The 16,221-nt window shown below is 38.3% G+C and overlaps 1 protein-coding gene across 12 annotated transcripts in view; it reads left to right on the forward strand.

The window, feature by feature from the left end:
* The window catches only part of ERC1 (ELKS/RAB6-interacting/CAST family member 1), a 278,983-nt gene that overhangs the window by 81,011 nt on the left and 181,751 nt on the right, over positions 1-16,221 (forward strand). For all 12 annotated transcript variants that reach the window (XM_068191757.1, XM_068191762.1, XM_068191759.1 and 9 more), the window contains one exon: positions 5,045-5,212. In XM_068191757.1, the coding sequence (XP_068047858.1) occupies positions 5,045-5,212 (168 nt within the window). The remainder of the gene's footprint in view (positions 1-5,044; positions 5,213-16,221) is intronic.

The raw sequence follows: 16,221 nt of genomic DNA on the forward strand, positions 1-16,221 counted from the left end.
TTATCACAGTTACCTTTTTTCTGTATTCACAGGTGATCCTCTTAAGTATAGGATTGAAACATGCTGAGAACAGAGAGTGTTGAGATGTTTGTCATTGCATCCAGGATGATTTGGGTTTTTTAAAGGAAAGGATATCTTTCCATACAAGGGTTTTCTTTGGGAATGAGGTAGGAATGTGAGATCCTGCTTGGCCTCACTTCTTGACAGCAGTGGTCAATGTTAAAACACAATTAGCTTCTCTCAAGACACCTAGAGAGAGTTATGAGGAGGAAGAGAGCTGCAGTTTCTGACCTATATTGTCAGACATCTTCACAGGGGATCAGTTTTTTAAAGTCATATTTCAATAAACGTGTTAAAAGAAAGGAGTATGCCTCTGTAAACCTCTACCTCTTATTTACCTGCTCACAGGTGGGGAAGAGTGTTGATATAATATCTCAAAAATGGATTTGCCACCTGCCACCCTGGAACTACAAACAGCAATGAGCTGTTATGGGGGTGTTTATCTTGAGGGCTATTGGGTGGAGAGAATATAGTGGTTCACTTTTCAGTTGCTTTAAAAATAGCTCTAAAATTGTACAGTCACTTTGTAAACAAAGCAAAAAACAAGTCACTATTTATGTTGGAATTAAGGCTTTATCCATATAAAGTTTTCACCCAGTGAGCCCTTCAGCTTAGATCAGTGCCAGAAGTTCTGTGGCTTCAGTGGGAAGTTGCATTAACCAGCGAGAATGTTCTCCTTTATTTTTGTATACTGCCCAAGCTGGCATGGTTCTGCAATTGGTCTGTTCCTTTGGTAAATTCAGATTAATATTCAGAAGAAAAATGAACCTAATCATGTGGAAGTTTTTATTTGCTTTGAATGTCTCATTAGAACATAAAATTTTCTGAAGATCTTTCCCTATTGGGGCTTCTACTGGCATTTTGAAACTGCAGTAGATTCTGCCAAATCAGAGACAGAGGAGTGGATTACATCTAGTGAGGAATGTCCAGATGGGAGCTGGGTGTTTCTCACAACACTTAGCAGCAGCAGCTACCTGAACACCCAGTGCTGGCACCTGCAAACATTGAGGTGAGCTCACAGAACTGAGTTCACTGGGCTCAGGTGTTTAATGTCTTGTGCTAGAGCTTGTGGAAGAGCAGTTGAGCTAACTTCTGACCCTTGGGAGCAGCACACCTGTCCTGCACTGAGTTTGTAATCCTGGCAGGAGCTAAACACATTCTGCACAAAGCCAGGTATGTGCGCTTCTGCTCCATGGCATCGTTGTGTAATCTAAATTGTCTGGACATCTGGGAACTACATGTTCATGAAGAATTCACTCTCATCTACAGACCATCCTGGATATTGCTGCAACTGCTATAAGGAGGTGAAGAGTCAACTCTAATCTAGTTAAAAAGAAAGATCAGTGTCAAAATAGAGAATTAAATTAAGTCTTGTGGTAGCACTGCATTCAAATCAGTCAATAAACATAGCTTTAAAGTCTTAATTACAGACTATGCTATCAGTAAAAAGGCTTAACTCCTTCTTTGGATTTATATATGTTTGCCAGTTAGTAATGGAATGTCATGAAGCTGATCCTTTTAAAAATGTACTCATACTTGGAGACTTCATCTAACAATAGCTACAGTAGGTAAAAAGCAACTCTCACCTCACATACCAATTTTAATTTCATGTCTCTGTGCATTTCTCAATGATCTTTAAATTCTGAATGCTGACATAGAATTACTTCAACATCTGCTTTAAAAAGTGGCTGGCTCCTGTTAGAAACCTTTGCAGGCTCTTGAATACACATTTCAGGATTGGTAATCCACCTGTTCCTTCTGCTGCCTCTACTGTAGTCATACCTTCAGAGAATGCAACTTTAGAATTTTGCTGTTACAGAGCAGTTGGGGCTTGGATATAGCATAGGGGAGGTTGTACCTTCTGATACCACTGAGTGAAGTATGGTTTGGTTCACTTATCTAAATTATGCTTCAGCCATGTTTTGAACAGGTATCAGGTGGATGTGAAGAATCTCTCAGGAAAAGGGAGTATGCTGTTTTTTCTAGGCATCACTGACTTCTTCTTAAACGCAAGTGGGAATCACCAGGGTCGGAATAACCTGCTTGCCACTGTACAGTGGAGATGGTGATAAAATTCAGGAAAAAACCCTTGTTTTCAATCTCAGTCCTATTAATGTGAGCTCCTGAAACTCAGGAGCACAGTGAGAAACACATTGAGGTCTGAAACTCACTGTGGATTTCTGAAAATGTAAATGATTTCCCTGTAGTTTGGAAATATTCTGAAAGCTAAGACTGTCATTACAGAATTCAAGATTCTAAAAAAGGTTTAAGATGAGATTTATATTAAATATATTTTCATTTATTGTGCTTATTCTGGTAGTAATTGGAGCTACTAATGGATGAATTTTCCTTAGCAATTTGGACTTCTACATGTTTAATGTATGGCTAGGCACATTATGAACAGAGACATAGAATGTTATTTACAGCTTCTGGAAAACTCTGTGAAGACAAGTCAGTGGTTCCCAACACAGTTTTTCATATATCACTCTTACAGTGAAGAAATTTAAGTCTTGTGTGTGGTATCCACCTGAAGAGAGGTCCCCTGTACCTAGGAGGGTGAAAGGTGTGTTTGTTTTGCTAAAGCTTCGTGAGCAGGCAGGACAAGTGAGCGAGCCCCTTGTGACACGAAGGACTGGCCTGAGCTGCACTGTAAGGTTTTACCTGCAATGCATAATTAAAGACATGGCACTCCATTACTGGGAAAACAGTTAGGTTAACACAGGGTTAAGACAAAATCATCCAAGACACAAAATTCAGGAGAAGGGGCGTCAGCACCTCAGTAGTGTTGGCCTGATTGTTTCCGTGTACTGAGAAAATCCTAAGCTGACTCTGTTGAAGTTGGCTTCATCTGTCTCCCACAGACCTCAGTTCTTGTCACTGTGGGAGGATGCCATGCATAAACTGAGCTGACATGGATAAACAAGTGCAGTGTTCTGCCAGGAATAGTGCTAAGGTGATGATAGTGTGTCCTGCCAGCCTTTGAAAATACTTTGAAAGTGTTTTCTATGGTTTCCTAGGCAAAGACCTCACACAAATAAAACCAGGAATGCAATTTAGCACAAACCATAAGCTAATATAGAGTTCAAAGAGAATAATCAATCAGAAAATGGAAACCATTCTGTGGATAGATTTCTATTTGCAGATGTTCTCTTTTCACTTAATGCTGTGCTGTAGGCATCTGGACTGTCTCAAATATTTTGCAACAAAACTGTAGAGATTATGTCTATTTTCTTGTGAGGGAGATTTTCTGTTTCCCTTGAAGAATTAATGAAAGTGTGTCTTAGCTTTAACATTAAAGATTCCCAGGGAAGAACATACCTAATCAATCTACAGAACTGTGTGTTTAAAAAAAAAGACGAAGCGTAATCCACCTGCTAAACCTTTCATTGCAAATACTATCCCATCCTATAAATCATATTTGGGTAAGACCTGGTACTCTAATATCCCTGCAGATCACACTACATGCCCCACTTGCTGGGTGAGAAGCCAGGAATGTGATTTTAATAACGTATGTGTAAGTGAGAAGGCTCCAGACACAGAGGTGGCAGTGGGATTGCAGTGCTGATGGGGAGAGCAGGGCAGCTCTTTTCCCCACTGGAAAGTTCTTACTGCTTTGTGTGAAAGGAGGCAGACGAAACACCAAAGGGTTTTGTGAGTGGAACACTGGAAATGCAGAGCCTCAGAGGCAACGTTTCCATTAGCAACTCAAAATAAAATGGAATTAGAATAACATGTTAACACTAGATGTTGCACAAAATACCATAAACTGAGTAAATTCCTAAATTCTTACCCCAGCTGGAGTTGCCCAGGAGTTGTCATCCTTTCACTTCATGTCTCTGCTAATCTGTGCTGTGCAGAAGGACCAAGAAATTCATTGATCAGCCTGTTTACTCTGTGTGACTGATGTCCTGTAATGGATTCAGCTAACAGGAACCAAATCTGATACTGTCAAATAAGATTAGCAGCCAAGCTGGCAGATTTGAGCTCTGTCTGAATGCTGAGTGGATAGGGGTCAGTGGGTTTCTTTTGGTGTCGTGAGCAGGTTGGTGGTGTTGGATTTCGTATTCCACAATAGTCTTTGAGATTAGTCTGTGCTCTATGGTGACCTTACTCTTCTCTTTGAATTTATATTCAGGTAGCTCTGAGTCCTTCTCCCATTTCCTTTGTCTTGTGAGCTCTGTTTCACATATGGAAGAGAAATGCGGAAGGAAAAGCAAAAGATGCTCAACATGCAGTTTTGAAGTTTGAGGTCACCACAGAGTTCCCAGAGTGTGTTTCTAAATTCACTCAGGCCATGGGAGCTCTAAGTGTGTTTGTGTGTCCAAATTGCACCCAAAATATCCTGTACTGTGTCATTTGTTCAGTTTTGCCTTTAATATAAAATTTCATGCTGTGGCAAACACGTTATATTTAAACAATTACTTTGCTTTTTAAGTGAAAATATTCTTAGCCATCCTAAGGTAACCTCTTTCCAGTTGTGATCTGCAGTGGCTGCAAAGAGCTCTGCTTTCATTACCTTCAGGCTCAGCTACTACTGTAATTAAAACTGAAATATAAAGTGACTGTCTGGTACAAGGAGTCAATGTTTATTCTCTGATTATTAGTAAGGTTTCAAATAAAGGGGTCAGTTTCCCTGCATGTGAGAGAATTTCTCCACAACACTTTGTGTTGGTTTCTAGTATGAGGAAAAAAAAAATTAGTATTGTGTGATACAAGCCTGAGTTATGTGAGAAGTATGATTTGAGGTTTTCCAAGAGGGAGCATTATTCTCATGTAGTTGGGAATAACATGGTTGATTATTTTAGTATTTGGTCTCCTGTCACTTATGAAAACTGTTTCATCCCAGTCTTATGTAAGTTGAATTCGTAAAGGTGTTCAATTTCCAAATCTATTTGTCATATTTCTCCTGTGGAAGTGCAGTTTAACTGCCTTGAAGTTTCTCTCTCTGTGCTAAATAAATCTTGTTCTGCATTTCTGAATGCAGGTGGATGCGCTGCGGTTACGTCTGGAAGAGAAGGAGACTATGCTGAATAAGAAGACAAAGCAGATCCAGGAGATGGCAGAGGAGAAGGGGACTCAAGCAGGAGAGATCCATGACCTCAAGGACATGCTGGAGGTGAAGGAACGCAAAGTTAATGTTCTTCAGAAGAAGGTAAGATTGGAGAGCTCTAAGTCAGATAAACACCTCTGATGCGTCTCATTTTCCAAGGTTGTCAAAAAGTCTGAACTAGAATGTACATTCTGGAGATTAATGTTTGAGTCCATTGATGTAATGGGAATATGATGAAGGATGAATTTATTTGAATTTTTGACAAAAAATAGGAATTCAAAACAGAGGTTATTGCCTTGCTGTGATTGCACATGCTTCTTCTGCTTCCATTTTAATATTACCAGTGGCTGAGGCATTTTTATAAGGGCACATCATCTGAAAAATCAATCCTTTCCCATCCAGCACCTTACCAAAGCCACGCTGATTTGAAGCACAGGCTGATCATGACTTCAGTATGTGCCTGAATGAGTGAGGGGTTGTATCCGTAGAAGCAATTAGGGTGATTTCTCTGTAATTGACTTGGAAAGTTTGTGAAGAATTTTGTATAAGTTTTGTTAGAAATGCTGTGTTATCATACTTAATATTTCTTGGGAAGTGCTGGAATAGGATAATCAGACTATCCTTCATATCTTTTTGGATAAGAAAATGTAGACCTTATCAGTTAACTGAGTAAAAAACATGTAGGGTCTGGGTAAAAAAGCATGCAGACCATGTTAAATTAGAGAGGCATCCCAAGGGGCATTGGGCCCTAGGGCAATGGATGTCGTTATGGATGATTGATGGCAAATTGCACACACAATATATCCCAGTTTTCCTCTACACAGGGCAAAAAGAGAGAAATGTGTGTACTGCAATAAATTTTAATTTGAAGAACATTTTTTTCTCTGTATCTTCAGAAAAGCTGTTCTTGGAGCTCTTACGCAGTGTATCAGGCTGCATAAGAGTTTTATTTTTTCCCTAGACCTTCAAACAATTTGCCCGAATTCTTGTGATATTAATAGTTCAGAATATTGATTAATTTTTGACACCTGGCCAATGCCTTTTCTTCTTGTCTATAACCATAAATCATGAAGGTTTAGGTCATGTTCAGTTCTGTTACAGCAAATGTCATGCAGGAATGGAAGTTCAGGCATGGACTTCAGCCATACATAAGTAATTAATAATTCTAGAACAGAGCCCTAATTCCCAGTCTTCACAGTCTCATTTTTTTGACTGTTTGTCTTTTTAGAAACACAGATTTCTGATTTTTGTGCTGTGTTTATTTTTGTTTTACAAAATTGGTCATGCACCCTCCAGACACAGATTGAGATCCCAGCTGAATGTTTAACCAAGGGGTGGGGAGTCTGACATTTGTGTAAATGTTAAATGTCACTGAGGTTGTTTTATTTCCATTCACTCTTACATGGTTTTTTCACACGGTTTCTTGCTCTACTTGACACTTGAGAATGATCTTTCATTAGATCATTTATAGGCAGCTCTAAAGGTTCTTTTTTTCAATACTTGTTTTTTTGAGACCACTGTAATCCGTATTGAGACAGTTTCATTTTGTGTCTTCTTGCATCTGACCTGTTTTTTCAGGACTGTTCCCTGCTGCTTTCAAGTGAAAGTACCTGGTCTTTCCAGGTTGGAAAGAAAGGACCCAGGCTTTTAAGAGTGAAAGCTTTGAGGTCCTGTTCTCCTGGATAGCTCCACTGAGGATAACACTGCCATAATAAGCTGCAATTTGTGGTGTTCTGTAAACCTGTCTCTGAGCAAAACAAAACAAAACCCACTGAAACAAAGCACCATAAAATGCTTTGGGCTGAAATGGACTTACTTTAAAGATCATCCAGGTCCAGTTCCCCCTGCCACGGGCAGGGATGCCTTCCACTAGACCAGGGTGCTCCAAGCCCCATCCAACTAGGCATTGAATGCTTCCAGGGATGGAGCATCCACAGCTTCTCTGTATAAAATACATAAACCTGTCTGTAGAAAAACATGTATTTCCTGCTGCTAACTAGAATCACATGCAGAGATTTGAATTTGCTTTAGCCTTGAAGTTGCTGGAGGCATTTTCTTTAACATGAACAGTTAAATTGTGAGAGTTGTAAATTCAAAGGTTTTTTTTCCCATTTCTGTAATTAGCTAACCTAGAATATTCTTGTGGAGAATCCAGGTGACAATTCTTTTATCTAAGGTTTCTGGTGCAATATGGAATTCCTTTTTGTTTTTTGTGTAGCCTAGGGTAAATAACTGGAAGTTCAGGCCTTTGAAGTTCAAGGATTGATGTCTTTAACTCAGATTTTTAATTACTTGTCCAGACCTGGAATTGAAGACTAGGTGTGGGACTTTCTATAGATATGGCTTTGCATTTTCTTGTTCTCTTTAACATTTTTCCACAGAAAAGCAGAGCTTGAGAAAATACCTAAGGAAAGACTTGTCTGATTTTTTTTAATATGTATTTTTGTGGAAGTTATGAGAACTTGCATAATATCTGTTTCAGATGCTAGGGAAAAAAATATGAAGTCTCATTTTTATCTGGTATATATGGCTGTCCTTTTTTGACTGCACAGATAGCTATTTCTGCCCTCTGCCTGGAAACCCAGAAGCCTGTAGCTCCTCTCATATAAATATTTTTCTCTTAATCCTTGTAAACTGTGATTTGTTTTTTCTGGTTTTGCATTTCTAGAGTGCATCTTATTAAAGTGCACATCTTATTTTCTGCTTTATCCAAATGCTACCTTTCAGATCTTCCAGGACAGTTGAGAATTTTATTGCCAATGAAAAAAAAAAAAAGGCAATCTTTAAACTTTTACCTCCGTGCACAATTGTCTTTTTATTCCTCTCTCTGGTTCAAACTGGTATGTTCAGACAGATCAGGTTTTAGTCTTACATTCTACTTGAAGATTTTTGAAGGTCTAGTTTAAAGTATCTTCAGAGGTCATAGGTATTACAGATAGTAGTTTGGGTTTTTCTCTTGCTGGCTTAGTTATCTGATAGTAAATGTTCGTTTTCAGTTTATTGACATGGTTTAAGTGGTACTCAGGAGTTTTAACTGAATAGAGTGGAAGATCATGAAAGGCGTGTGGTACAAAAAGTCCTTTTCTTGTATAGTGATAATTAGTATTTTTGTATGGAAATAATAAGTACTTGGAAGCAGCAGTTATGAGAAGGAACAGGGTAAAGATATGGCATGTTGAAGGAATTTAACCAAATCAATAATTGGATTAGTTTTTAGTCAGTTTTCACCAAGTACTCTTCCTTCAGCATGTACTCAGACATTTTTGAAGTTAGATATGTTTGAAATTGTATTCTAATCAACTAAATTTTGCACACTAATATTTTTTAATTCTAGGTACAAAGAAAATTTGGAGCTAAAGTGATAAAGATCTAAAAATAATAGAATTTATTAAAAATTAATTACTTGAATAACTTGGCCATTTAAAAAGAGTTCCTTACTTTGGAAATTTAGAGATTGCCTGTACTAGAATGTAGCCATAGTTGAATGGGTATTTGGACCTCATGATTTTTTTATTTTCTGTGACTGTTCTAGATGTGCAATCACCTTTTCTGGTGACGCTGACAAGGAATTGTTTGGCATGGTGCCCAAAACTGTGCTATCCTAAATTGTTGAAACAAAAAAATATTTAAAATGCACCCTTTTTTGGGGTCTCTGTTTGGATTCAGTGACACAGACCACCTCATGCTTTGCTTCATGAACCATTATTTTTGTTGTATTGGTTAAAGCTAGTGAGCTATAAAGTATACTTTTTAGTCATCCCAAAATCAGGGTGAAGAAAGTAATGAAAGTTTACTGGCTGATTAGAGATCAGTTAAAAGACACAGAAGAAGATTATGAACATCAAAGATCTGAAAAATTAACATGACAATTAGCATCATCACTGATACCCAGTAGGCACCAAAATACATTTTCCAGGTTGCTGAGGAAACCATATGCTTCACATTTTAAATCCTGGAGTCTTTCCAGTTCTAAGCTCATACAGTGATGCAGCTTGGTAGTACCTTTATTTTGGACAACAGAAGTAGGGCATATGCTAGAAATTTGGAAACTTTGGCTTTATGTCTGAAAATTTAATGTAAAAATTTAGTTTTATGGAGCTTTGGGATTGTTTCTTTCTCATTTCATTTAAAAAATCTTGCATAAAATCTCATTTTAAGTTGTTAGAACTCAAGGCCAGGGGAGAACATATTTGAAAATAAAATAGGGAGCATGCTGGGCAAATTTGAAATCTGAACCTGAAAAACATTAAATGGTGCTTCATTGCTCTTTTTGCTGTATCTGTCTATCTTTGCTGGTAAACAAGGATGCAAAGAAATAAGGGGGAAAATCAGTATTTTGCTATCAAAGCATTTTAGGGGAATGGCATTTGGGACAAAAGATAAGTAATAATACACTGAAAGAAAAAGAAACCATCAGGGAATTAATCACCTCTTGCTTTGGGGATAGGTCATGTTTTGTATTGGGGAGGAGGGCTAACACTCCCTTCTTTTTGCAATATAGCTGCAGGCAAATAAAATGCAAGTTTAAGTGTCTGAACATAGCAGTGTTTTTGGCAGCTCCCCATGCTCTGTGTGATAATTGACCTGTGATAAAGGAAGAACACAGATAAGAACACAAATTTTTTTTTTCCTTTGGTGGCTGTGCTGACTTGTTTAGCTAGAATTTGGGAAGGTTTCAAATCCTCCTGCACTTTTGAATAAGAAGCATTGCCTTTCTTCACAGGAGATTAATGTCCTCTGCTTTCCAGAAAACTTAGAAATCAGCGTAAATATCTTACGCTTAATGATTAGAAATACTGTGTGGCAGGAGAGAGGGGCAGCAAACAAAATGTGTAACTCAGTTGTTTAAAATCAGTGGTTCTCAGAGTTACTGCAACAGCACTGTTGGTTTAGTATTCCTAACTTAGTAGTGCAGTGTTTGTACTTTAAAGTTTATTTTCTTTCTATTCCCTCCTCTCTGAAGTAGGTTTCCCTACTCAGATAGCTCCTCTCCCACAACCCTGAGTAGATGAGAGAGCTCAGAGAAGGAGCTGCATTTTCAAAGATCTAATTCAGTTTATGGTAGTTTCATCCGAGGTGTGACCTTGAACTTGCCTACCAAGCTAATGAATAGATGGTTTTCTAAGAATTCATAAAATGCAGGCTGGACTTTGAGACATGCCTTTGAGTCTCTCTCAGTGATGGCATTTAGTGCTTAAAAGTCCCACAGTGTCCACACTGTAGGCAATGGCTTGGTCATACTTGAAGTGTGTCTGAGTCTCTGTCTGTGTGAACTATACAGAGAAGAATAACTCAGAGAAGAATAATAAAGACTGGCCCAGCAAAGATGGGCTGCACATTTGTTTACAAAGTGGGTGTGCATGTACCCTCCTGTTTCAGACCGGGTGATTTTTTTGCCTCTGTAATATTCCTGTGGGCAAGCTTATCCTCTGCTTTTAATGTGCTTGAATCACGGATGTTTAAGGAGGAGTAGCATACAGGCTCAGCTCATCAGCCCAGATTGTGCAGGTAGGGAAAGGTGGACGTGCTGCACTTTCTGTTCAGCTGGAGTTGATGAAATAGGTACTTTTCTTCAGGAACTTGGGGGCTTATCCAGCCCAATTGCAGGAGTATTTCTGTAAGTCTCTGTCAGAGCTGTACTTCTGCTCTTTTTACTCCAGGTCTCAGGTCATGCCACTGAACTGGTTCTAAACCCAGTTCAGAGACTTCAAATGCCACAAAAAAGACCAAACATCCCCACGGGGCTTGTGTCAGCTTCTTTATTAAATCTGACAGACATGACCTCAAAGATGTGTCCCAGAGGACCATGGGGAGCTTGTGTCTCTATGTGCCTGAAGAGATATCAGACCTCTTCTGCTGCTGCTTTTTCTTTCATTCAGACCTTTCTGTTACAGGCTTGCTGACGACCACTGGACAAGACAAAATTGAAATTTGTGCCTTTTAGAAATTTCTAGAAGCTATTCTGGCTTATTGGTTCATTGGCTTGTGTCCATGATGCTACAGTAGCTTCTCTTTTCACCAGTATACTTTTAGAATTGCTTTACCATGGGGGTTGGGATTTTTATTGACATTCATAATGTCAATAGTATTATCTTCAGTTAGAAGAATAATAGGAAAAAATAGACGGGCTTTTAATCCCTGATCTCTCTCAAAATACTACTTGTGGTAGCAATGAAAGTGCCAAAGAAGACTGAAGAGGCTTCATTATGTAAGTTCAAATTCAGCATAATTTTCCTGTGAGATTTTATTTTATTCCTTACATCCAGGTAGATCAGTTGTTTAATTTCCAAATGGAAAATTAATATACAACACAGAATTTATTTTCATTTTACAGTGAGCCATGACCATTTTCAAGGTAGGATTCTTACCCCTCCATTTGGACTTTCCAGTTCTCTGACAGTCTTTCAGAGTAATTGCAGCCCAGCTCAGGTGACATAGTGCGTTGTGGTTTTATTTCTTCTGTGAATGTACAACTAATAAGATGATATTAGGACAGGAGAATGGCACAGTTTCTTCATATCACTTTTAAGCTCCTTGCTAGTTCAGTTTTAAAGGTGGCTTATTACCCTACAGAGTTTGTTCCAGCAGCTTCAGGAACATCCCAAAGATTTGGTGTCTTTGATTCCTTTGAGCTATTTAATAACAAACATTTTTCTGTTTGGAGTATGGATCCTAAAAGGTCCACAACCTTAGCTTGAGACAGCATTTTCCATGGCAGATAGTCCATGGTTTGCAGGTGCTCGTAGAGGTGACAGTGTGTTCTCCAGGGACATACCCAAGTAATATACTATTTATGCTATTACAGTAATTTTTATTGCACAGTTAGGACTGCTGCTGCAGCATCTATGGCAGAGAAACCTACTAGATTCAAAATAAGGCTTTGTGCCTGCCTATGTTATAATTTAGAATTTTTAAGTGGAAAATGTACTTCTTTATTTTTATAGTATTTTTACTTTTATAGTATTTTTTTGAGCATTTTGTGGTGCCACAGTAAAAAATAAAAACATCTGGATTATATGTAGCATACATACCTATATTCCCAGATATATGCTAATATTCTTTTAAAAAATCAAATGTTGCTCTGTGTGGAAGATAGCAAGTCAGTTTCTAATTTTGAGAACTAATGTAAGGAATACTCTCTCCATTTATATTGACATTATTAAAGAATCTTGCCTGTTGACTTCAGTAGCTAAAGTGCTTGATTGGTTTTTTTCCTGAAGTAACCCTTGTAGATAAGTAGGCTCACACAAAGAAAGCAAGCAGGCCTGTAAGGTTAAGGATGTTGGCTGTGTAGTTCAGCTATTGCAGCCAGGTGAGGAAGGGTTTTAAACTGATCCACACTGCTCTAACAGTGTCACACGAGATTGATAGCAGCAGCTCAGTTACAGGAAAACTCAGTTGCAGTTTCTGGTATTATCTGAAACCACAACTCAGCAAATTTGGCAAATCTGTCATATATATGGAAGGAGCTTTTCTAGTATCCCTCAAAGAGGACAAGTCACTTTAATATTATATCCTTCTTGGGCCTAGAGATAACCTCTTGATTGGCAAGACAGGACATTACTCATAGGCGGGGGAACTGACAAATTCTGGTTTTTTGAAGGGATCTGGGAGGACAGCCAACTCTGGGGCCCTTTGCCTTCATTATGAATTAAATGTGGAGTTTTTCTGGCAAGATAAAGCTAATAAGCTTTGTTGGTGTATTCACTGTCATGCAAGAGAAACACAAACTTCCCCCTGACTGAAGAGGCAGGAGAAGCAAGGGCATGTGCCATTTTTGAGGTTGCTTACATCAGTCTTCCTCACATGGCTTTTCATTGCTCTCTGCGTTGCGAGGCTTCACAATTTCCAGCGCTTTGGTCACCAGGCGTTTTCTGCCCCTGGGAGTTTTGTCTGAGCTGTGTCTGGAACAGACATTAGTGATTGTGTTAGTCAGCTTAGAGATCTTCACTAGAACAGGGAAGGAGGAATTTTTCAGTTTAAGTTAATAGTTTCCTGGATTCAGGAGTGAATTTTGAACCCACTATGCTAAACAGTCTTCAAAGCTGGGTCTCTGCACAAATTTATCCAGTCTTTAGGACTGTCATAAGGCACAAGTATATTAACAACTTGCAAATCTGTAATTTCACCCAAAGGGTGAGAGAAATGGTCAGCATGGAGTAGTGTCAGCAGAGAAACTAAGGTCCTTTGTCTCAGGACAGCATGCATTTGCTACTGAGGATTAACCTCTGCATGATGAAGAGGTTCCAGCAAATGGTGATACTAATTTAATACATTAGGTTTTTAAAATTTTTAGGGGTTTATGAGTATGGAGCACTAACTAATGTGAGAGTTTGATATTTTGTCACTTACCATTGTGTTCTGAAGTAATTCTGTAAGAGCAGTGATAGCTGAATACTGAAAAATACACACACACAAAAACACACACTCTCATTTAGTATTTACAGTATGACTTCTTAATCCCTTGCTATTCATCATTCCATATCCTTTCCAGGAGAATGAAGCAGGACAATCACAGCTGACTGGCCAATGTTGTACACTGGGATTAGAAGCATCCCTCCTTTCTGGAGGTCTTCCCTCAGGGTAGAGGACAGTGTATCTTTGATCATAATAAATCAGTGATTTGGGCAAAGTAATTCAGTGTCTGAATCGTAATTTAATTTAAAATCTTTGTTCAAGTTGTACAGCCTTCTGCTTGAGCGAGCCTAAATGATAATGTAAATGGAGTTTAGTTTGCTGTGAGGATTTCCTTTATAATCAGCATTAAATCCCATGTTCCCAGCCCATCCATTGATCTGCCTCAATGGTTGGTCTTTTCTGCTCCCTGGTTTCCATTCTTGGCTCTCTCGGTGCTCTGAGGAGTTCAGCCTGTCCTCTCTTTGTGTCTTTTCCCGACCTTTTTTCCTGCTATGACTGTGATATGTAGCACTGTACTGTGTGTCTCTGACCAGGAGGTATCAGTATTGCAGCATCCTTACTCTGTGTAGAAGGGAAAACCAAAATCTCAAGCAAGTCAGGAAAACATCATCATTATTGCTGAGTAACCGAGATCAAGTTGCCACAGGATGAGGACTGTTTGTTTCAGAGTAATTATCAGTGAAATATGGCACATGGTTTATCCAAGTAAAGAAGTTTAATTGCTGGTGTAGAAACTTTTCCACTTTACACTTCTAAAATCTTACTTTAAGTGTAAACCTTGTGAACCTTGAGATGTTTTAAAAGTAACATCACAACTTGTTAGTTTTATTCTGCTTCTTACAAAGCACAGTATCAGATCTAACTTAACAATTGCTAGGTTCAATTTTTTCCCCTTTTTGTATCAGCCTTGCACAATAAAGTACTTTTGATTTTTCTTTTTTTGCACATTTGGGATCCATCAATATGAAATCATTCCAATTTGTAGTATTTTTGTTTTCTCTGTAATGAGCTTTCCTAAGTCAAATCTGTGCACATTTTTGTCAAAGCCTATTCAGAGACTTGGAACAGGAGTGAGTAAATGTCCTCAGAGTAGTTGGGTTTTTAATCCTTTTGTGTTTGGTAGGTCATAGGAGTAAAACATTGGAAAACACAGCCTTAGAGATTGCTTCAAAATGTCAGGACACAGCTGAAAGGAGAATTAGCATGATGTTATTCTGCGTGATTAGGCCAGGATTTCAACAAAATGGATGTTATTCATAATTAGATTGGGAAATTAATTACCAGATTATTTCAATTATGGTTCTCAGTATAATGATATTTTAATAAATGAGTAATATCTAAATTTCATTGAAGAGGAGCAGCAGAGTTAAAACTATTTTTTTTTGTACTTATTATAGCGGTGTTTTGTTTTGAATTACTTGTGGGAATGAAAGTATCAGACTCAAGTTGGAACCAGCAGATTGTCTTGATGAACAACCAAGGTTGAAATCTTGATGGTGGATAATGGATGCAGTTTCTTACCTGATGAATACCAACAAAAGGAGTCACTCAGAGAAGCTCTAAGATAGACAAATTATAGAGAATTTTTAATGGATTACGTAATTAACCATGTGTAAACAACCAACTGGCCCACATATTGCCAGATCAAATCTCTTATGACTAGGTTTTATACTTGTGTTATTTGGTTGCATTTTACATGAAGTATTGTGCATTCATACTAATATCTGCATGCTCTGAGACACAGGCAGTATCAGTGGGCTGGAAAGAGTTGCTTTCCCTCTCAGGTCAAACCCCTGCCATGTACTGACCAGTGTCCACGGTAGGATTTTGATTCAAACCTTCTGCTTTTAACTGGGTCAGGCTATTGATATTATTGAACCTCCTCAGAATGAAGCAATTCCACACCTAAATTTAACTGGTTTACAGCTGTCTGAGGATGTGAGTCATTGCTAATGCATAATATTTTCTAGGCAGTGCTTTGGAACTGAGACACTGTTTAAGAACAATATATGCATTGGCTCCCCTGAAAATGTGAATTTCAGTACATTTACCAGCTCAAAAATCAGTTTTAACTCTTGGGGTCCTAATTTTTTTTCCCCTGATTTGAATTGTGCTGGAGTATCTTCGGAAGCTTGTAAGAAAAACTCCTCTCAGTATCAGTTTTCAGAAAAAGCAAACTTTAGTGACAGGATTGTGTCAGGTTTGAAGGAAATTCAAGCTATTTATTAGCAGAAGAGAAGGTCTGCAAACATGGTAGTAACATTCTGAGAATATGATTTGAAAGATCTGCTTTAAATACTGCTTGTTATAGGGAATGTGACAGTACTGAAATAAACCTTTACTATTTAGAAGATACTAGAATTACAATTCCTTTTATGCTGACTGTTGTTCTTAGTTCTGCCTTGCAGTGATCTGTCAGCAAACTGATGCTACCAGAGGTTGGCTGGGTATGCAAAAGAAAGGAGGACAAAGGAAAACAAACAGGAATAGAGATTATTTAGGTAAACATAGATTAACTGTTTTCTGGCTGGTATAAATATACTTACAAAGCACCCTTGTGTGAAAAGGCAATGGAAAAGAGAATAGCCTGTTGGATCATTGTCAGTTCTTTGTTGCTCTTTTACTAGAGGTACAAAAAATTAACTGTCTGTACAAGTTAATATTTCTTGAATCAACACTTCTTCCTGCACACC

The sequence above is a fragment of the Anomalospiza imberbis genome, chromosome 5 (genome assembly GCF_031753505.1).
Source record: "Anomalospiza imberbis isolate Cuckoo-Finch-1a 21T00152 chromosome 5, ASM3175350v1, whole genome shotgun sequence".
In the NCBI taxonomy this organism is placed as follows: Eukaryota; Metazoa; Chordata; class Aves; order Passeriformes; family Viduidae; genus Anomalospiza; species Anomalospiza imberbis.